General features: G+C 37.6%; 1 protein-coding gene and 1 long non-coding RNA gene across 3 annotated transcripts; one reads left to right on the forward strand and one right to left on the reverse strand.

The window, feature by feature from the left end:
- Positions 1 to 4,832: 4,832 nt before the first annotated feature.
- On the forward strand, positions 4,833 to 18,872 carry LOC113052969 (insulin-like growth factor-binding protein 5). 2 transcript variants are annotated; one of them, XM_026217522.1, is made up of 4 exons: positions 4,833 to 5,909; positions 13,124 to 13,248; positions 13,343 to 13,462; positions 14,388 to 14,847. In XM_026217522.1, exons 1-4 carry the CDS (start codon positions 5,582 to 5,584, stop codon positions 14,520 to 14,522), a joined length of 708 nt encoding a protein of 235 aa, XP_026073307.1. In that variant the 5' UTR covers positions 4,833 to 5,581; the 3' UTR covers positions 14,523 to 14,847. The 2 variants fall into 2 exon arrangements, with proteins under 2 accessions (XP_026073307.1, XP_026073306.1); XM_026217521.1 differs by having other exon boundaries at positions 4,840 to 5,909; positions 13,037 to 13,248; positions 14,388 to 18,872.
- On the reverse strand, positions 7,477 to 13,016 carry LOC113052970 (uncharacterized). The gene is made up of 2 exons (XR_003277133.1): positions 9,141 to 13,016; positions 7,477 to 9,006 (listed from the first exon to the last, which is right to left on the reverse strand). It is a non-coding gene; the product is annotated as an uncharacterized LOC113052970 (long non-coding RNA).
- Positions 18,873 to 21,739: the final 2,867 nt, after the last annotated feature.

The following is a 21,739-nucleotide window of genomic DNA, read 5'->3' on the forward strand; positions in this document are numbered from 1 at the left end:
TTACCGTACAGACAGGAGGAGAAGCTTGCAGGCAATTAACTTAATATAGCATACTGTTGTTAAATTTTAAAATACTATACAAAATAATTAATCAGAATACTTACTCCTGCCCACTCACGCCAAAGAACTCCCTGCTCAAGCTCACGATGGCAGTTTGCACGCACAGCTACTAGAACATTTACATCTGTCAGACAGGTTGCTGACATCGTGAAGCTTCGTTTGAGTCTGCGCGTCAGAAACGGAAGTGCTAAAAAACGCTGTCTATATAATTTACCCGTGTAGAACGTTCCGCTTTTGGCGCTCGCGTGTACTTTTTTTTTTCAGCATGGGGGTGCAGTGCAGTGCAGTGCTCCATGCAAACACACCTGTTGAAATCTTTTTGAAAGGTAGTATAATTCTGTCAACCTGTTTAGCATATTCACCAAGTCTAAAACCTGTTCTGTAGAATTTCATAGATTTTTACCAAATTCCGTGGGCCTAATCACTATTAACATCTTTATGTCCTTTATAAAAAAAAAAATAAAAAAAAAAGGCAGCTCTGGCATTTTGTACGTAAGAAAATCTTCAGTTAAGAATGTTTTTAGTCGACCCTGTTCTTTTTTAAGGGCAGGAAACATGGGTTAGCTGAGAACTAATTCTACATGCGTTGTGTGGAGGAATATTTTGTGCCAGCAAAAAACATGGATTTGACCTCTAAGTATGTGCACAGTCTCTGGGCCAAACATCCCTGAAGCATCATAAATGCAAACTTTTTTTTTTTACTTACAAATATGAAGTACAAATATTACAAATATTACTTACAAATATTAAGTACAAATATTAATATAAATAATAGTATATTATAAATATAAATATTTAAATATTAGACAAAAGTTGTAAAAGATAAATGACAAATGTTGTGTTGGCAACTAACCAAAATAAAATAAATATGAATGTATTATAAATATTAAGTTATAACTAAAAGAAAATTAAATAAAGTTTGTTGAAGTATTAAAATTACTAAAACTAAAATAAAAATTAATTAATTAATAAAATAAAATTAATTATAAAAAATAATGATAATTTAAAAAATCTAAAACAAAGAAAATAAAAACTATTTAAAAATGTTGATAAATACTACATAACTAATACCAAAATAACACTGAAGCAGCTCGCCAAACTAACACACAACACTATTGTACGATCTCAAAGCAACATATTAACATTCATGTTAACGCTTGAAATCATTAGTTTGTGTAAACAGTGCAACAGCCACAAAGTTGACTGAATAAAAGACATATGAAGACATTACATAACAAGAGACATTCATTTACCAATTAAAGCATTTCTCAGACATGATGGAGAGCAAGAAATTCCTACAGTGATGTTCACAGGCCCCATCCTACTCATAATGTTTGTATATGGACACCTTTCTTCCTCCGACAGCATTTTCCCATAGATTTTTCACCATGTGGGCAACTGCTTTTGCCAACTGAAGCATTTTCAAGCATTATGCATATTCAAAGAACCAGACAACACAATTAAAATGCAATTAAGAGTGGCATCACATGCTTATTATGCTACCACTTACTGAAAATGGTAAAAGGTCTTAAACTTAAAGATTACTTTTACACAAATGCAGACAAACAGTAAAAGTTATGTTATAAATCTATTAAGCAAAAATAGTATCAATTTTATGGATTTTCACTCAGCCAGTGTACTATTGGATGTTTTAAGCTAAACACAAATAAGTAAGGCCAAAACGTACTTTACACAAGTACACAAACACTTAACATTAGGGGGCATTAAAGTTCATCTGTTTCATTCAACCCCATGTGTTTTTATTCAGGTAACTAGATATAAACATGTCCACATTAACTAACTTGCACAATAAGATACTCATCAAGTTATGTACAAGCACTTAAATTTGAGTTATAACTTCATTATTTACACAATGTAAAAAATTAAAGCATTAAAATTAGCTTAACTCGCTCAACCTAAAGTGCATTTTTGGCATTTTGAAACATTGTCATTAACTTAACAAACAGGATTGAATGTTTTAGAGTGCAGCAAACCAATTAAGATCACAAACCATTCCAGTAAAGCATCGCTCATACTCACAGATGTTTGTCCTGGTGCTTTCCCTCCAAAATGTTGTCACTTCCTGGGTAATGATGTCATTAGGGAAGTGGCTGTTATTAGTTAAAAGGATTTTATATGTCCAGCATTCAACTGTTTTGAAAATGTTTTATTTCACTTATGAAATATGTTATTCAACTGTTTTGAAAATGTTGTATTTCACATCTTTTAATGAGGAATATATATATTTTTTTTTATTAATCTGCTACTACTATTAATTAAATTTAGTATACATCATTCACATTATGGGGGGAATAAGACTTTTAATTTTAAATTCTGAAGTTCAGCAATACCCCCAAAAATTGTTTGAAAAATATAAAAGCTGTAAAATGTATTAATATTTGTAAAAAAATAATAATAATAATTAAAAAATAATAATAATAATACATAAATAAATTGAATGTTTTAATTTTACTCTATTTCTACTATTTATTCATTTATTGCTGATTTGTAAATTGATAAATAAATATATAAGACATTTTAAACATTGATTAGAGAAAGACAAACACTTTAATAAATATAAATTAAATAAATATGTAATATTTATATGTAATATTATAAATGTATCTGTAAAATGTAGGAAAGTTAATTAATTGTGATAATAAAAATATAATTTGTATTCAATATCGTTATAATATTATCTTTATAAAAAAATTAATAAAACCATATAAATATATTTTTTTATTAAAATACAAATACAAACAATTGTACAATTTATAAAATACTTTTAATGTTTCAAATATATGACTGTAATATTTTTATCAAATATATTAAAAAAAATACGATCTACAAGAAACATTAACTGCCTAAAATTAATTTAATTAGTATCATCAATTAATCAAATCTCCACATGGTACTCTGCTGGTTAGTGTTCACACCGATAATTTGCGACTGTTTATCTCCTCATTAGCGAGTGAATAACAGTTCCAGCTTGTTTCCAGTAACTTGCACTCTGCATTCAAGTTTGTTTTATATTCAGGGATAAATACACTGTGAGTGAACTGGGCAATTTGATATCTTATACGACTGGAAAACAGTCCCAATTCAGGTCCAGAATGGTAGATGACTCGTGAAGAAATTCGGGAACAAATAAGAAAACAGGCATAATTCAGTCAACAGTAAATCATCTTTGCAAGCTTTCTGGACAGCAGTGCCAGGAAGACAAGCACTGTGGAGCTGATAGTGTAAAGATGACATCAATCAACCATTTCAGGCTTACTTTAACGAAATCTAAACTTCACAAATACATATATTAAGCAATAAAGTTTTCAAAAACATGCATACAGAGACAACAGGGCCGTAAACTTCACGTATCAAAACAGCGTGTACATTCTTGACGACTGATGTCTGTCTCTTCGACTCCTGAGTGTGAAATGTGTACGGCAGCACTGTGTAAATCTCTGGTAATGAAACGTTCTGCATCTGTGGGCCAGAATTCATTTCCAAGGTGAGCCTCTTACCATTGCTAACAGCTCCTTCTAGTGGTCAAAATCTCAGAGGTGAGCCTAATTCAGCAGAAAGACCCACACAGACACTCATGCTTGTTCAGCTGTGTAAAACAAGAGACAGCATGTATGAAAAGCACAGAACAATCAGAAGAAATGAAACATCGAGTGCAGTTCTCAAAACTGGCTATCACACATCTGACACAGCAAGCAAAACAGAGCAACTCACTGATGAACTTTACATATGCGACATGTGCAAATGCCATTCTGGAGCAGTCTATAAGGCAAATCAGGGACATGTAAACAGCAGAGGGCCATTTGGACACTGAGCGAACGGCATGATTTAACAATCTGCCTGTTAAATCTCATCCAAATTGAGGTTTCAGCAGTTCAAAGTTCAGAACAGGTGGGTGTAGATTGCCTAAACTTGAACGACCACCAAAACCACTGTAATTAAAGCTCAAATGAGACTCAGGGAAAACCTCTCTGCATGAGAGAAAAGAGATTTTAAGCATTTACCACAGTATTCACCACACACCTCATCTGGTTTCAATTGTGCACTGCAGTGATACAGACTGCATGGATGCAGTCAGTATATTGCTGCATGTTGCTCAAACGATTCAATAGGAGTTCTGTAACAAGACTTGAGCTGCCTGTGACACCATCAGTTTAACCATTTAGAAAGAAGTTACATGAGTGAAATCACCTTAGGTGACTGAAGATAGAAGAAATACATGAACACATCTGGCTTATAATTAGATTTGGGAAAGTGTTAATAAAGAATAGAGGACAGAATTGGTATTATCTGAATCAGCAGCTTATCTTGTTTTTGATATATAGCGTTCAAACGAGATTTAATTGAGACATTTTCAAAACTATTCATAACTAATTTTATATAGTAGTTTCCAGTTTTCTTAGCTGAAAATGTGTCCTACGTGTTCCCTATTTTGAATTTAAAAGGAGTGATTTGGTGGAGACCGAGAGAATGCATTATCAATATATATATATATATATATATATATATATATTTATTATTCTTTTTTTTTTAAGAAGTACATTTGTTTATCCATGATTTCTATTAGAGTTCCCGGTAAGTAGTGGATTTAAAAAATATTTTAATTTTTAGAAGACAAACATGGGAGTATTATATCAGCGTTTGAGACACGCAGAGCAAAACAAGAAAAAAACACTCCCCATTCTCCACTACTCATACATGTTCCATGCGCGCATTAATATACGGGTGGTGCCTATCTGCAGGGCGATTCTAATCGTGCTCTTTTGTGTGTATTATTCGGAATGTATATGTGAGCAGGCGTCTTTATCATGTCACATCACAGTTGCCATTTGACGCGTTTCGTCTTGAATCTGTTGGAAAGCCGCTGAGCTTTGTACACGAATCTGACGCTATACAGGAAACAAAGTGCACGGAAGATCTTAGAGGAGTATATCTTCGATTTTGCATGGATTTGTGTTTTGCTCCGCGCTCCTGGCATCACTGCGTAAAGGACTGATCATATTGCCGAGGGGGGGAAAGGCGCTGGCGCTGCGCCACGATCTGGCAAGTGCGCCTCCCTTCACCGCTGTTTGGCTTATTCATAGTTAGGGGTTTGGATGTTTTTAAAAAGGCAAGCACTGCTGTGAAGTTGATCAGTCTGCTCAGAAAACTTCCAGAGGGGAAAGTGTCTTGGAATCGGAGAGTCCAGAATTTCAGTGCGCAACCAATTGCGCACAAACTGGACTATCGGAGAATACCCAAGTGAATCATTTTTTATATGTACATATTTATGTAAAAAATCGACCGGATTCTTCTTCATTATCTATTTTTCAAGACTGTTTTTATTTTTCTCATTTTTAAGACACTCCAAGCTGCTTTCACTTTGCATGTTGAGTTTTCACTCGAATCTGAGCCAATCGTTCATGCGCTCTCATATCTAGTTCTTGCTTCTTCTTTTTTATATAATATTAATTATCATTATTATCATTATTTAAATCGGACCTCATTAACTTTGAAACGAAGTATGGCTCTTCTTGTGCTGGGTACATTTCTCACGGCGTTGTCCATCAGCGGAGGCTCTTTCGTGCCGTGCGAGCCGTGCGATCAGAAGGCGCTCTCTATGTGTCCTCCGGTCCCGGTGGACTGTCAGCTGGTGAAGGAGCCCGGCTGCGGCTGCTGCTTGACTTGCGCTCTGGCGGAGGGTCAGGCGTGTGGGGTGTACACCGGTACATGCACAAACGGACTGCGCTGTCTGCCGCGCAACGGCGAGGAGAAGCCGCTTCACGCCCTGCTGCACGGCAAGGGAGTGTGTACGAACGACAAGGGACACAAACCACCGCACCCATCCATTGGTAAGTTGTCTGGAAAGCAGTTCGCTTTTGTTGCACGAAAGCATTGTTGCGTTGAGATCGTGTATCTGGTGGGAAGTTTGTGGCTTGCGCTGATCCAGTTTTATGGCGTGCGCATGATTCTGCATGAGCTTTTCTGTGTTGTGGCCAGGCTGCGCTGCTCAGTGCTGTTTTCTATCATATTACAACGCTGTAGACTATTAAGATTAGTGAAGCCTGTTTATGTTTCATCCTAAACCAATTATTAACAAACGGTCTCCATCTTCACGCTACAAAGGCACTTTGCACAACAACAAAAAAAGTACAGTGGTGGTTCCGCGTTTTTCTAAAAAAAAAAAAAAAAAAAAAAAAAAAAAGGAGTATAGAATATTTGTATTTTATTTAAAACCATTCAGCGTTTTTTTTTTGGCGTTGTGTCATTGGGACTGCCATTGCATTTTGGACATATACTATATTGCTACCATGTTTTTTGCCATTTACCATAGTAGTATCATAGTGTTGTTTTGGAAGTCCCTGGAGTACCATATAAATACCTTGGCTGGAGTCCCATATAATGCCATCACTATGCCAAGTCACACTGCCACTGTACTTTTTTAAGGGGTATATCAATTTACCATGGTATTGTCATCTGATACCATCATTGTACCTTTTTTATTGTACTGAAGCGGCATCTAAATAATCATATAATGCTTTTAGACAAAAATTATGTGCTCTGAAATGTATGAAAATGTCTGATTGTGAACAAAAATATTAACCCATAAATATATGCTCTGTAATGGCCAATTTAAGGCTGCTCTGATGCTACATTCCATTGGCATAGAAGCAAAGCAGCATCAGACTTAGCAGAACTGTATCATTTAGTATTCTCCTCAGAACTGAGTAAAGATTGTCCCAAGATGCATAGCCCCATACAGCCTTGTTTTGTGTTTCGCTATTGTTTGATTTGGCAATAGCATTTGTTTGGTGCTGTATGGATGTTAGGGATTCCTCCATTGTTATGATCACACCTCTCATCATTGTATGGTGTACCCATGCCTCATGAGATTCTAGTTTGCTCTGAATTTAGGTCTAAGTCTGTGGGTGGTGTTGAGGGTGGGATTACTGTTCAAAGATTAGATCCAGGGGGAGGAGGATAGCCGCGGTGTCTCTACAAGCCAACCTGTGTGCTAAAATCACATTTATGATGAGTAATCGTGCACAGCATGCATATTTATTTATGTTTATGCATTTGGGGCAACTGTGGCCTAATAGTTAGAGAGTTGGACTTGTAACCCGAAGTTTGCTGGTTCAAGTCTCGGTGCTGGCAGGAATTGTAGGTGAGGGGGAGTTAATAAACAGTGCTCTCTTCCACCCTCAATACCCATAGCTGAAGTGTCCTTGAGCAAGGCACTGAACCCCCAGTTGCTCCCCGGGGGCTGGATATAACTGCCCACTGTTCCGGGTGTGTGTTCACGGTGTGTTCACTTCTCCCTGCAGTGTGTGTGTGTGTGCACTTGGATGGGTTAAATGCAGAGCACCAATAGTGAGTATGGGTTACCATACTTGGCAAATGTCAAAAAAGCAAGAAAGATTTGGCAGATGCTTTTATTCAGTGCTCTCAATTCATGCTTTCCATGGCGTTGTTAGTGCAATGCTCTACTAGTCGAGCTACATGAATAAAAATAGCATGTTATGTTACACAACTATTTTTTAGACTACAGCAATGCTTTATTCTATAAGAAAGCACATAATTTTCAAATGGATGAGGTTGAACACTGAACACTATACAACCCTCTCACACACAGGTGCACATCAGAAACCTGTTTGTCTCTATCTGAAGTCCTCTGATGAGTGTGGCTGCTGGTTTACCCCTTCTGTGATTGCAGTGGGCACACAGTTGAGCCCTTGTGATTCAGCAGAATGTCTGTTGAGCCGATCTATCAAGAGCTGTTCGTCAAGCATGGGGATGAATTTAGAGGGACGCTTCTAGCCTCCCGTGGTATTCAGTTTCAGCATGGTTTTACTAGTTGGGCAGGACAGACAGAGAGAGAGCGCGAGAGAGGGAAAGAGGGATAGAGGTCAAGCGTCCTTGCCTGCATTAGGATTCCAAGTCTTTTGGCCCTGTGTCTTCCCAATCCATTTATGTTCCCCCAAGACGCCTTAGTTTCACAGTTGTGCAAACATAAAATTGAAATACAAGTTTAAAATGGAATCATGCCCCACTCACATGAATAGTGTTATACCTTCATGGTCTTGAATGCTGGTCGATCATGGTGTAAAGATTAAATGTTTAGAGCCTAGCATGATAGGCAATGCCGGATTGACATTTAGCTCCAGGATTGGCAAATACTGCAAATTTGCTAATGATCAAACGGGAGACTTTCTGTTCGGACATGCCACGTGCGAACTTGGATGCAGTTGCTAACAGATATGACTTCAGGTGTCTTGCCTGAAAGAACTGTGTACTGCGTTCGCAACGTTTGCTGGTCAGAATCTAAGAGTATGCAAATAAACAAACGTAAAGAACTGAGCCAAAAGCACTGGGCTGTTTTATTGGGTTATTTCAGTATTGCTGATTTCTGCATTTTATTTACCCACTAGAGATGTAGCCGTAACTAAACAACGATTACAAAGGAATGGAAAGCAGTTGTTCTTCTATTGCCTGTCTGTCATCTCATTTTTATATTGCGCCACAGGCCAAACTCACAGAAAATATACTTGCTTGTAACATCAGACTGACGTTGAAAGATATACGGCTCGCTTCACTGATTAGCACCTGAATAGATCTCTTGCACTTTTTGAAAGAGATGTCAGCTTTTAAAAATAATCTACATAGGTTACACAATATTTTCTCCTCTCCTCTCCTCTTTTTTTTTCTTAAACACAGCACACTTATATCTAGTGCCCAGTCATCCTTTGCAGAGGTATGCAAGTAGGGAACCCATTTGGCATGCTTGAATGACTCCTTCCAGTAAAGTTTAACAGCAATCTGTCCAGCGTGTATTTGTCATTGGCACCTGGAAAGCTAGTGAGTAACAGCTGTGAAGAAAATCAGCTTGCACAGTAGTCTCGTCTCTGTCAGAAACATGATTCCCGGGCAGCGACATCCTCACACTGGGCCCTGCTTAAACAGGAACACATGTCAGGCTGACCAAAACAGTGATAGCACAAAACAAATCTATTTAATCTATGGGTGTATTGCACACTCTTAGAAAATTAAACATTCAAAATATAAGCAGACAGCAGAGCTGTAACCATGTGGTTGAGCAGAATACGCCGATCTGTTGAAACCTTCTGTCATGTGCTTCGGGGCGGTGGAGGGGAGCCGCAGTGTCACGTTTCTTCAAGGAAGGAGAACAAAAGGTGCCTAATTTCTTGCCTGCAGCACAGGTTCAGATGTGGCTCCAAAGCCCTGCCTCAAATGTTGTGCCCTGCAGGATTCTTGGGAGGGTAGGTAAAACAGCACAAGACAAAATCGTTAGTTCTGTTATAGCTGTTACATTTAGTTGTTGAGGATCATGGGAAAGGCGGTGTGGTGACAAAATTTGGCCTGCATATGATACCCGACTGATTCGAAAACGATTGATAAAGCTCATTCTTTAAGCCACAAGAGCGGAAAAACACATTTATTGTTGGTATTTCATCATAAAATTGACAAAATTGAAACTGCTAAAGTTTGCTTGGAAAAAAAATACATGATATAGCCTAGTTTAGAAGTTTAGTTTAGAAAAAGAAAGATTGTAGCTAGATACACTTGGTGGAAAGATGCCTTTAGCTTACAGACAATATCTCTCTCTTGCCATTGTCTGAGCTAATTGAAATCAGCAACTGGAAGTGATCCACTGATGTCCGAAGAGCACCTCCTGAGTTCATGTTTCGGAGTGTTGATGACATGAGACACGGTCAGGCAATGCAGAGGTGCGCACATGTGCTTTCAGCCTGAAGGGTATCGACAGGTGTCATCACTTTGCATTGTCCTAAATTACAGGGGTCTTGTTTGAATAGTAAGTTATATGTTGGCTTTCTTGGTTGTAACTGATAGTGTATTGCAACATGGAAACTTTTATCCCAAATCATCCAGTTCTTGCTTTGAATATTGCTTTGTAGTTCGCAATTCCCCCGGTTTTAACTAGCATTAGTGTACGGTTACATTCATGGTTTTTTATCTAGTTTGTAGCATGCTTTTCTGTTACAGCGGCCCAAACATGTTGTGGACACGGTCCAAGCTTTAAATATTTAGCAGTGGAATCTTGCCAGGGATGCCATGGTCGGTCTGTGACAATGAATGCAAGACTAAGCAGAACGGCCTGCTTCAAGAACGACTTTCAAAGGCGAGCTAGTCTGAATATTTTACAATAGCAAGACCTAATTCTAGCCGTGCATGCTAATAAGACACTAAAACACGTCATCTGATGGCCTCTAGAAGCATATGCTCAGAAGCATTTTTCAGCCTTTCTGGCAGCACATTCTGAAAAAAATAATCAGACAAGGTGACTAGCAACTCTGCTTTCATCATTAGCCCCCAAACTGTAAGAATTGGTGGATATTCATGAAGTATAATTGCCCAGCGCATATATAAATGATTAAACAGAGCCCCTATCAGATGCATCTCTTTTGGCCAAGCTCGGTTCCCTTTATCTTAATGAAAAGTTTTACAAGACCAAGAGGAGAGACACCAATACCTCTACAGCATTCTTTCCAAAGCTCATTTGAATAGACAGTCTACACGTGATACGTCTGGTTTGGCCGGGCTCCAAGATCTTGGCTTTGTGTCAGATGTTAAACACAGGCCCGCTAAACCTTTACAAGCCGGGGACCACGAGCATGGAAAAAGTGATTTTGTCCCTCACTTTGAAAAGCCTACAACAGAAAAGACAAATTTAGTGGTTTGTAAACTCTAGGCATTGTTGGCTTGTGCCACGCAAGAGGAGGAAAAATCACGAAAACAACCATAAGGAAACTGTGATATCCCAGTCGTCCTGTGCCCTCCTGTTTAAAGTCTACATTTCCAAGCCATGTAAATCTCACTCTAGGCAAACGTCCCTATGACATTTCCATGAGGCGATCTCAGATCCGGTGGTTTCAAGAGCCTAAACCTGCGGGGAAATCTGTACAGAAACTTCAGTCTGCCAAGTCATGGGTTGCGGGATTGATTTCAAAGAGACAGTACCAGGCTCTGATTGTAACTTCAGAAGCCAGGAAACCAATTCCTGTAATGACCAGGCACCCGCCCCATGCGTCTCCAGGTCAGACAGACTCTTTCACCACCAGGCCGCTCTAGAACACCCTGCCCCAGTCCACAGCAATGTGAAGAACTGGAGCTCAGGAGGACTGTAAGGGCAGTTATCTCAATCATTTCTGCTGGCTGCCTCAGCTGTCTGATAATGCCCTCTTGGCTGTATGCACAGAAATACTTGGCAACCCAACAGCATCAATGTTCAGACCTGACACCATATGTCCATTTCCTTTCTGTCTGATTCACAAATGAAGCCACTCTAAGATGAAATATCAACAATGGCATGCTATCTATCTATTTAATAATAATTGAATATCAATTAATTTATTATAATAATCACTTTATGTTCTGCCAAGCCCTTACCCTAGTATTTACAAATTAAATACATTCCAAATGCATGAACAATTTGCCAAGTAATATTGCATTATTATTTGCATAATAAATTGCATGGACTGTTTATGGCTGCTAAGTAGTGCATTTAGTGTTACTGAGATATTATTAATACATTATTATTAATATGAATAAATTATTATTAATAAACAAAACTGTTAAAAATGCAATTTTGTATTGCAAAAATTATAAATAAAAGCTTAGCAGAGGGTTTTTCATGGTTTTTGATAGCTAAATTTCAATGCAATTATATATCCTGACTTGTATGCTTCGTGATAATGATCTGTTAATCTCCTCTGGATGTACTATGTTTGGTTTCTTTCTTCAAGCGTTCAGTTTTAAACTCCGAAGCTCCGCTTTGTCCAACAGTATTTGACTTAAGTGGAAAGTCTTGTATCCTCTGGAATTATACTATCGAGTTCTGCAATATCGCAGAACACGTCGGCAGTTACTAGCCACCTAGCCTTAGATTCTTGCAGAAGAACATTGCAGTTGTTGTGGTGTTGTGGTTATTGTGACTTCAAAGTTCTTCAAGTACAGTTCTGAGCTGTTAAGGATCATTAGAAAAGCCGTTTCTGTTTTCACTCCCAAATCCTGTAGCCATGCACATTCTAACACTGAAATCAAAATAATTATTAAGCTGTATAAAACAGAGGTGCATTCAATGTTTGGGTTGTACATCTAAAGGCATTTTGGAGAAATCCCACCAAATAGCATGATATATTGGTATTTTAACCCAATTGGATGTTAAGTCAGGCAAAACCAGTTGTTTCAACTAGCGCTAGGTTGGGTTTGGGGTGATCATCAGCTGCTGATCCTGCCACCACCCTCTGTAAACAAATGCATAGGAAACATTTGGTGGAAAAACAGTTGCTTTCATGTTTACACTCCAGAAACTCATTAGCAACTAGGATGTGTAAAGCCTTTGGAGAAGAGAGGTTTTATAGGAGATTTGTCAGGTTTTTATAAGTCAAATTTGATTCAGCCTATTTGAATTGTTGAAGTCAGATGTAGGGCATTGAGATCATTACTGGTGTTTGCTAAGGCGAATTGCTATTGCTTTGTTGTGCTAATGCATTCAGTTTGCCTCAAATACATCACATCACAATGGTCAATCAGTCGTTGTCTAACAATCAACTTCACTCTATTATGCACCACTTTTTTTGTTGTTGTTGTTTTTAGAATGACAAAAAAAATAAGTTTTAAAAGTTAGATTTTTAGGCCGCTCAGCCTCAGCCAATCAAATTCATATTTGGTTGGCATTGTATGAATGATACCTCAAATTGTGCAGCTTATTGAGGTGTGCTAATGCATCTAGTTTTTCCGGGTGAAAAATCTCATACTTGAGAACCTGAGAAAACTCAAAACAAGACTAAAAAGAATTTTACAGATTCAAAACTCAAAACAACATATCAACACCCTGGCAAACACTTTAACATCATGCTGACAAGTTTTGCACTGGCACTCACATTTCCATGCAGTAAAAATCTAGTTAATGCTTATTATTTGATTCTCTTTGTCTTAGATCGTGAATCAATAGAGCATGATGATACAGTGAAGCCAGACACGACTGAAGACCAGATTCCTAAAATTCCGCTTTACCCCAAACCAGACGTAATCCACAGCAGGAAGAATGCTGCCTTGCTCAAGGACAAGAAGAAACAACAGGAGAAGCATCGGTTACTGGTGCCGATGGACTACTCCCCCCTTCCCATCGACAAGCATGAGCCTGAATTTGTAAGTTGTGTGACGCAGCAGCTGCAGTAAAATGATATCTAGGCGTTATATGCTGAGGTGATGATGCAACTCACCATGTGTTCGTCTGCCACAGGGTCCCTGCAGAAGGAAGCTGGATGGAATCATTCAAAGTATGAAAGATACCTCCCGTGTCATGGCTCTTTCCCTCTACCTGCCTAACTGTGACAGGAAGGGCTTCTTCAAGCGCAAGCAGGTAAGACTCTTGTTACTTTTACTGTACAATATTTAAAAACAATTTTATTGTCGATTTTAACTCATTCCAAACTCGAAAATCATTCCAAACAGAACCGTTGTGCAACACACATTGGATTTTCCTTTGAATGAATCAGAGTTTTTAAACACTTAATAATTCAGAAACTCCTTCACTTTAAGTGAATTAATGTTTTTATATATATATATATATATATATATATATATATATATATATATATATATATATATATATATATATATCAGTTCAGTCAAAGACTCTACTGTCTTTACTGTCACCACATATTGGTGTATTGATGTAATATACAGGTAGAGTCATTGAAAAATCCAACCACTAATACGTAGATTGCCAGCCTGTCTGGAACAAACACAGACTAGTGAAGCTGCTCAGCCAATCAAATTCAAGGACCTGCACTAACTAAATATTTATAACCATGTGTTAATGCCAATTTTTGAATAGTCCAGAGAACTAAATACTTTACAATTCAAAGGTACATGCCACTTTGTATCTCATTATCTCTTGTATTATTATTATTTTTATTTTTTTTTTTGGCTTCATGACATGTGAACATAAATCAAATGAATTCTATATTGATGCACTGATTTACAATGTTAATTTACAACTTAACTTGTTTGCTGTAATGCTTTATTGCTGTGCTTTAAAACAGTCTACTTAATTAGTTGACTTTGAAGATGTCATTTAGAACATCTCTAGTATTTACACCTTTCAAAACGAAATCACCCCCATTATAATCAACAAAGTCATCTATACGGTAATTGCTCATCTTTTTCAAACCACATCACACAATGAATATGTTATGACAGCATACCATCTAGTCCAAGTCGAGGCATTCCCACTGAGTTGTGCTTGCAGTTTTATGACCTTTTGTTCCTTGTCCACCCTGCAGTGCAAGCCCTCCCGTGGCCGGAAACGAGGCATCTGCTGGTGTGTGGACAAATACGGCGTGCAGCTGCCCGGCACTGATTACAGCGGCGGTAACATCCAGTGCAAGGATTTGGAGAACAGCAACAACAACGAGTGAGAATCAACCCACCCTGATCATCAGACCTGGGTCCCACCTCCATGTCCTGTCCCACCAGCCTAACCGCCAGTCACTTTGTGATTTTGATGCAAAACGACAAAGACACACAACAGCAATTACAAAAATTAACAATCAGGCTAAAAAGAAAATGTTAAGGTGAGATAATCCACAGGAATTGATTTGACTGAGCGCTCATCGCTATCTCACTGGACGCCAATCAGAGGAGCCATCTGCTAGTGCTGAGTCCCGGCAACAACAAAAAAAAAAGTATAAAAATATATACATACAATTATATATTTTTATAGAAGCTGGGGTTTGAGCACCATACTGTTTTGTTTAAAGTTAACATAAAACAAAATACAGAAAAAAGAAAAGAATATATGGCATATTAACAGGGCTATCTTGGTCTTTTACATCTTTTGCGGTCAAGGTAACAAAGGAGATGGCAGAAACTTTTACTATTTGAAAAAAAAAAGAAAAGAAAAAAAAGTGTCGTTTTCCAAAAGAGAAGAAAGAATGGAAAACACATGGTAGAGATCTGCTGATACAGTCATCTCTATCTGGCTTTTTTTTTTTTTTTTTTTTGGGTCCTGTCAGAGCACTTATTCATTGGGGAACCTGCTTGGAAATATGTAACTCCACCAAGTTCAGTGTATGCTTGTGTGCACAAGCGTATGTTTGCGTGCGCACGTGTGTGAGCAATGAAATACGGTAATACCTTTCAAAAAAAATTAAATAACGTATCCCTCCCAGAACATAGTCAAAAGAAAACCAGGATCCCATTAGACAAATCTGTTTCAGTGGCTCCAGACTTTGTAGCCTAACATGCCAACCGTGCCTATGTAAACAGACGCTGTCACGCAGGGTTACACGGGGTCCCGAATGAGAAAAAAAGTCCACACAGAATCAATCGGTGACCACGCCTAGAAAAGAAAAAAGGCCACTCTGGAATATTTTTGTATCAGATATTATGGCATCTGGGCCGAGTTAAAATCGAGACAGATGCTGTAACCCTTAAACGCTCCCAGCATTTGCGTTTGAACTTTGACGGACATTCACCGTGCAAAGCGGTAGTTTCTTTCTGTCTGTATTGTTTAGTTTTTTTTCTTTTCTGAAAAACTTTTGTTATGTGCTGTTTCCTTTGACTTCATGGAGGTAATGACAGTCCACTTATGAGCCATGTTCCTCGACCATGTGGTTTCACCGAAACCTTGGTATGTTACCTTTAACTCTAGATAATTGAATGGTTTTTTTGTGTGTGTGTTTTTTTCTTTTCACTTTTCTTTTTTGTTTTGTTATCCTTAACAAACTACCACAACGATCAGGTGCTCAGCAGAGGAGTGTTAACATTATCAATTTGCATATTTCCATCTGACCTGTCACAATGACAACTTGCACATTTAAATGCAGGTCAGACCACTTTTTAAGACCCGCCCACTTTGACTGTTCACCAATAGCTAATAGCTCTTTTGGTCAGCACAATGACATGTTTCATTTGTATTCCTGTATTTCATCGGCGTTATTAACCACGGTGGAAACAGAAGGTGCGTTTCACTACATCGTCATTCAGTGTGTGAGTCTCAGTGCCTTCCTACATGCAAATACATTTGAATGGTGACGTGAACGTTACACAATAGCCAAGGGGAACGCAAATACCTTTTTATATTGACGAAGGACCTCAGTTGCGTTCAAATACAGCGTCAGATTAGATATGAAATCCGTTACACTACATAGTATGTCAAGCAGCTATCAGAAATCGCTCCCTGCGCCAAGGCTGAGGTAGGGTGAGAACGTAGTCCAGCTAGCTCATTTACTGTTATTTCTCTTATGAATAAGCTGACGATTGATTTGACAGAGACTGCAAATGTGTGTAATTGCTGACAAGAGTATTTCCAATCAAGCTATACATCCCACAGGGATACTCACCGGTCAGCACTTGAAGAGTGAGTGAAGCCATGCCACAATGGGTCCGTCCGGATCTTACTTCAGGGCCCGAATGATCATAGTTTCAATGCTGGGAGGGGGCTGTAAAAATAGTCACTAACACCCTACCCTGTAGAGCTGCATCTCTCCAGATCTCTAACATGTAAATACCCATCATAACCAGGCCAGGATGGAATTCACACGCACACGCATTTTCCGTATTTTAGACATGGAGCTTTGAGAACTATGTCATAACTAGTAGCCGAAAACACAGTCAAATTTGCCGGCGTAAGAAATTGTGATAGGAAAGTTTGTGTGAATGGCGGTCGTTCCAATTTTGTGGAATTCCATGCATGAAGATTCCGTGTGGGCCTGGCTGTGATTCCAAATAACCATGGGTCCGCAGAATCTAACCACTGCATGTCAAAAAGATTAGTGAATGTCAATTGGTGGCATGAAAGATAGGGTGTGTGTGTGTGTGTTTTTAACCAGACTTTTTCAAGTGTCTTGAGTACTTTGTAGAAGCCTAGTCGCCCTCTGTTATTGCACAATTATCCTTGTAGGTGTCCATCACCACGGGGTAAAATCAGTAATCAGCATTATCCAGGTTCTGATCCATGCCGAAAGCCCCCTCCCCATTTATAAAAGCAGCTTGCACTTAATTCCTTACCTTGCCACACAGTTAGTGCCGTTTCAAAGTGAATCTCAGTTCAGGTATAGGAGCAGGAGCAGGCCTCGGACAGATACCCTGCCTGAGTACCTTTGACAGGGGCTTTGCAGCCCAAGCCCTAGACCCGTATCATCATTCAGTGGGTTTACCAGTAACACAACTCTACCAATCACAGTCTATTCTCCATCTGCTCTTGATAGACTTTGCATCTCAGTGATATCCGGGTTAGAAGGAGAGCATGTGAGAGCCTTAAGCAGTGATCTTGTGCTGAGCCTCCGTTCACAACATTTCGCAATACACCTCCTTTCACAATACAAACTGCAAAAATGTATTTCTTTATCAGTATTTGTGTCTTGTTTTCCAGTAAATTCATCTGAACACCTTTAAAACTAATTGAATTCACTTTTTTATTGTTTAATTATGCAAGATAATGAGTTGTTTTCGAAGAATATCTTGAACAAAATTTAGGGACACGTTTGCCCATAGCGTAAGAAATAAACATTTCAAAATATAGTATGAGCTAAAATTCATATACTCATCTTTATGTTTCAAACAAGTTTGACATACTTTCTTCTGTGAAGCGCCAAAGGAGAAGGTTAGTAAAATGTCCAAGCTGCTCACTTCTAGGGTCTGTCAATCTCCAAAATGGACAAAAGATGCACAATATGAATCAGAAATTATGAAATGTCAAAAAGTTGTAGGAGAACTTTGTGTGAGGAATGTAATTCAATTTAATTCAAAACCTTGCTTTATAACCATTGACTTTCATTTTGAGGAAAAGTGCAGCTTTGATATCCTGCTCTATTTGTGTTCCATGGAAGAAAGAATGTCAGTGAGTAAACAATGCTAGAATTTTCCAATAATACAAGACAAATTCTCTGAATACGAGTGTTGTCTTTTGATTCTGAACTCAACTGATTTGGTTTTAAAGGATGTCTAGATATTTTTACTGAAAAACCAGACAAAAATACTAATTTTTGCAGTGCTTCACACTTCAAGGTAGAATTTGTAGACTGACAGTCTCGGAATCTGATGAGCAGTCATGCAACGAATTAAAAAAAAAGTGTTTATCCGAAAACCCTGAATGTTAAAAGACGATGCACTATGGCTGAAAACCGTTTTACCTTGTTTCCCCAGGTCATATAATCCATCTGGGTGTCACTGTGAGAATGGGAAAGAAATGTAATTAATGTGATTTTGATCCGTTCTGATTTGTAATTAGAGGTAACAGACTATCGATTGCCAGGACGCAGCATGTTGCTTTTGTGCTTATCTGCTTTCATCAGATTCCGAATCTCATACTTGGGTAGACAGCAGAGTTCATAACTTGCACTACAGTAGAAACGACAGGTTTTCTTTCTTTCTCTGAATGCATAATGGTGTTTTTTTATGGCTTTCTTTTTTTGTTGATGAGAAAAGACTTGATGATTGACCACCTAAATGTGGCTTAAACTGGCATGTGTAAAAGACCCATTAGTGGCTGGAGGACTCTAAAAATGTTCAGCATTTGGAACTCTTATTAAAAACCAATAAAATGAAAAAAAATATATTAAGAAAGTGAATATCACTGTGTAATATTTATTCAACTTGTAATTTATGTACTCTTTTAACCTTTGTCTTTTTTTTTTTTTTGTTATGACAAAGCATTTATTTAAATAAAGTTATGTATTCATTTAAGCTTGTGCAATACATTTATTTGTACATGACAGGAATTTGATCTTGTTTATGAGAACAATTTGAATAAAGATTTACTAGCCAAGTCAGTTTCCCTGATGTCACACCATTATCACACAATGCATGCAAATATAAAGACAACAGATACTTTGACATTTCAATTGCCCAATAGAAACACTATCTTGACATGATAATAACATCAATAACAATATACTGCTTATAAATCAATCAGGATGGCATACTTTAAAGGAATGTTCCAGCTGACAGCAACAACTTCAATCATTTTTTTTAAATATATATATATATACATATTAAATGTTAGCATGAGACTAGTGTGATATAATCACTTATCTATAGTCATTATCAGATTTCTATCACCAATGTCATGAAAATATTATGCAACTTTTGCATGATATACTTTCCACATTTTATAATTATATTGGAGTCATTAAAACATAAATGAAAGTACAGGAATTATGTAGTAGCCGAAATGTTAAAGAGATAAATTTAAAACTTCATGAGATGCATCCTGAGATGCGTTCTGAACACTGTTCAAGGGGTTCACAAGCATGCTGTACACTTGATTTAATAAATAACCAAGTCGTCATTCACCTACAAATGTAATCATATCTCAAAAGGGACAATTTTGACAGACCAAACAATAAACATGCTTTTACTGCAAATGCATGCAGAATATTTTTTGCTTTTAAACCCTTTCTGGCCCAGTTTACTTCCAGGTTGAGTGTTTTACTGTAATCTTTAAGAAAATATATATGTATACGTGTATGTATGCAATCATGTAATTATTAGAATGTTACACACACTCACACATATACATACAGACACACACACACACACACACACACACACACACACACACACTCCTTTACTGGTTACACAACACACATTATGTCACTGGGAATCTATGATAGCACACACTGTTTGTCTGCTAATTCAATTGTCTTCATTGATAAATCAGGAACTGAGCGTTACAGGATACAGGTTTATTTTGGTGAAGACTTACTGCATTTAAAACTCTGCCCAGAGGCAAGGAACCTGGCTTTCCACCGAAGTCAAAGAGATTGCTCAGGAACAAGGAAGTAATTTACCATGAGCCTCAACATCAAGGATGGATCTCTGACCGGCAGAAAGGACCAACATCTCCATTCAAATTTGTGAGGAAACTGACTGTATGTTTAGATAATGTGGAGCCTTGTTTTATCACAAAGCTCCATGGCAAGTTAGCACAATATTTCATGACTGCTTGGACTCGAGCATCAAGCTCAAAAAAGCAAAAGTGCCACTGTTGAGAGCATTTATTGCAAAAGAGTGTTGAATAGGTTAAGAGCATTTCTTGTTTTCCTGCAAGTTCATGCATCGCCAAACCCCAATTAATAGTGCTGCTTCTGCTTTGTGGCTTAAATATGTGCATTTTATAAAAAAAAATTTGATGTGCAATAAGTCTTAGACAGTGGTTGGGGTCTGACAAGACTTTAGTGGCCTCGAGGTAATCACTAATGCAGACATACAGGTGAAATTCTTCCTGGGATAACTTCGGTTTACGGACTCCAGATGTGATGGAAGAGGGCTTTGTATGCAGCCAAGCAGCATTCATTTGTAAGAGCCAGATCAAGTAAGGGGAAACGAAGCAGACCCGGAGAGGAACACGTGTCGGCGATTTGATTTTTAGGGCAATGAACGTGACAATTACTATAGCCTTCAAAGAAACTGACAACTGCATTTAAGACTTCAAAGCACTCAGGTCTCTTTTATCACGCAATTAGCTGAACAACTATAGATGGCTCCATCTTATCACAACATGTGGCTCTCCACACCACTCTTTTCCTGAGAACACAATGATTAGTTTAGCGTTTCATCCTCGGCCAGTCCCTGTGTGAGGTAGGCCGCCGCCGTTCGCTCCTGTAATATTCTTGAGATTCATTCACATTCTGCTTTCTGTTTTAAAGAAGGAATGCAAACACAGAGATAAGCGCAGACAGACTACTGTACACCAGGGGAAGCTTAAGGTGGATCTCTTACTTGCAATCTTTTCAGTAGACTGAATAAAATGATAATCAGGTGCACTGCCAAGTTACATAATAAGAGGGTCCAAAATTTATACAGACATAATGAAAAAATGAAACAAATTTTTATAATGAAACAAATAAAAAATAATGGTATGGTAATGGTCGATGGTGTTTTTTCTCCCCACAGTCATCCTCTATCTGTGGGACAGAACAAGTCCCTTACAGCTTTTCTGTCCTGAAGACAACAAAAATGGGTAAACTGTCTTGGAGCTCAAAAGACATACTTCTCACACCTTTCGCCCAATGAATTTCCATGACTTTTCCATTTGCTTTTGATTATCTAATAAAGCTTTTTTTATATATATAATTTTCCGTGTGAATAACATCTTCCAGCTGAAGAAGTATTTTATAGCAAAAGCTAAAAATGTATATAATTATATATTTTTTTAAAAATCAGTAATGCAATCATATGCAGAAAAAATTTAATGTATTTTTATCTATATATCTATCTATCTATCTATCTATCTATCTAAATATATTTATATATACTGAATTAAATATTGAATAAAATTACATTTGATTACGATTTAATTTAAATTGTAATTAAATAATTTATTTAATTATGATTAAATTTTATGTTAAGTAAACATTGAATATAATAACATATCCTTGGCTCCATGTCTGAAAATCACAATTGTAAAGTTCATTTTTATTTATTTTATTTTATTATTATTTTATTTTTTCATTATCATGGGAAACCTGAAAAGAAGATGTCTAGTTAATCACCACTTACAAAAAAAGATCAGAAGGTCTTATGATTCATGTGCTTGGAAAGCATTAACAAGACAACACAAACCCCAAAAAAGAAATCATTAAAAAGGCATTAAAAAGAAAACCCGACAAATGAAACCATGAGTCGGAAA

Source organism: Carassius auratus, chromosome 34, assembly GCF_003368295.1.
Source record: "Carassius auratus strain Wakin chromosome 34, ASM336829v1, whole genome shotgun sequence".
Lineage (NCBI taxonomy): Eukaryota > Metazoa > Chordata > Actinopteri > Cypriniformes > Cyprinidae > Carassius > Carassius auratus.

Excerpts from the sequence above, each read along its gene's own strand:
- LOC113052969 (XM_026217521.1), top strand. The coding sequence starts at position 5,582 with ATGGCTCTTCTTGTGCTGGGTACATTTCTCACGGCGTTGTCCATCAGC. Across the intron at positions 13,249-13,342 it reads ACAAGCATGAGCCTGAATTT|GGTCCCTGCAGAAGGAAGCT; the intron begins GTAAGTTGTGTG and ends CGTCTGCCACAG. Across the intron at positions 13,463-14,387 it reads GCTTCTTCAAGCGCAAGCAG|TGCAAGCCCTCCCGTGGCCG; the intron begins GTAAGACTCTTG and ends TCCACCCTGCAG.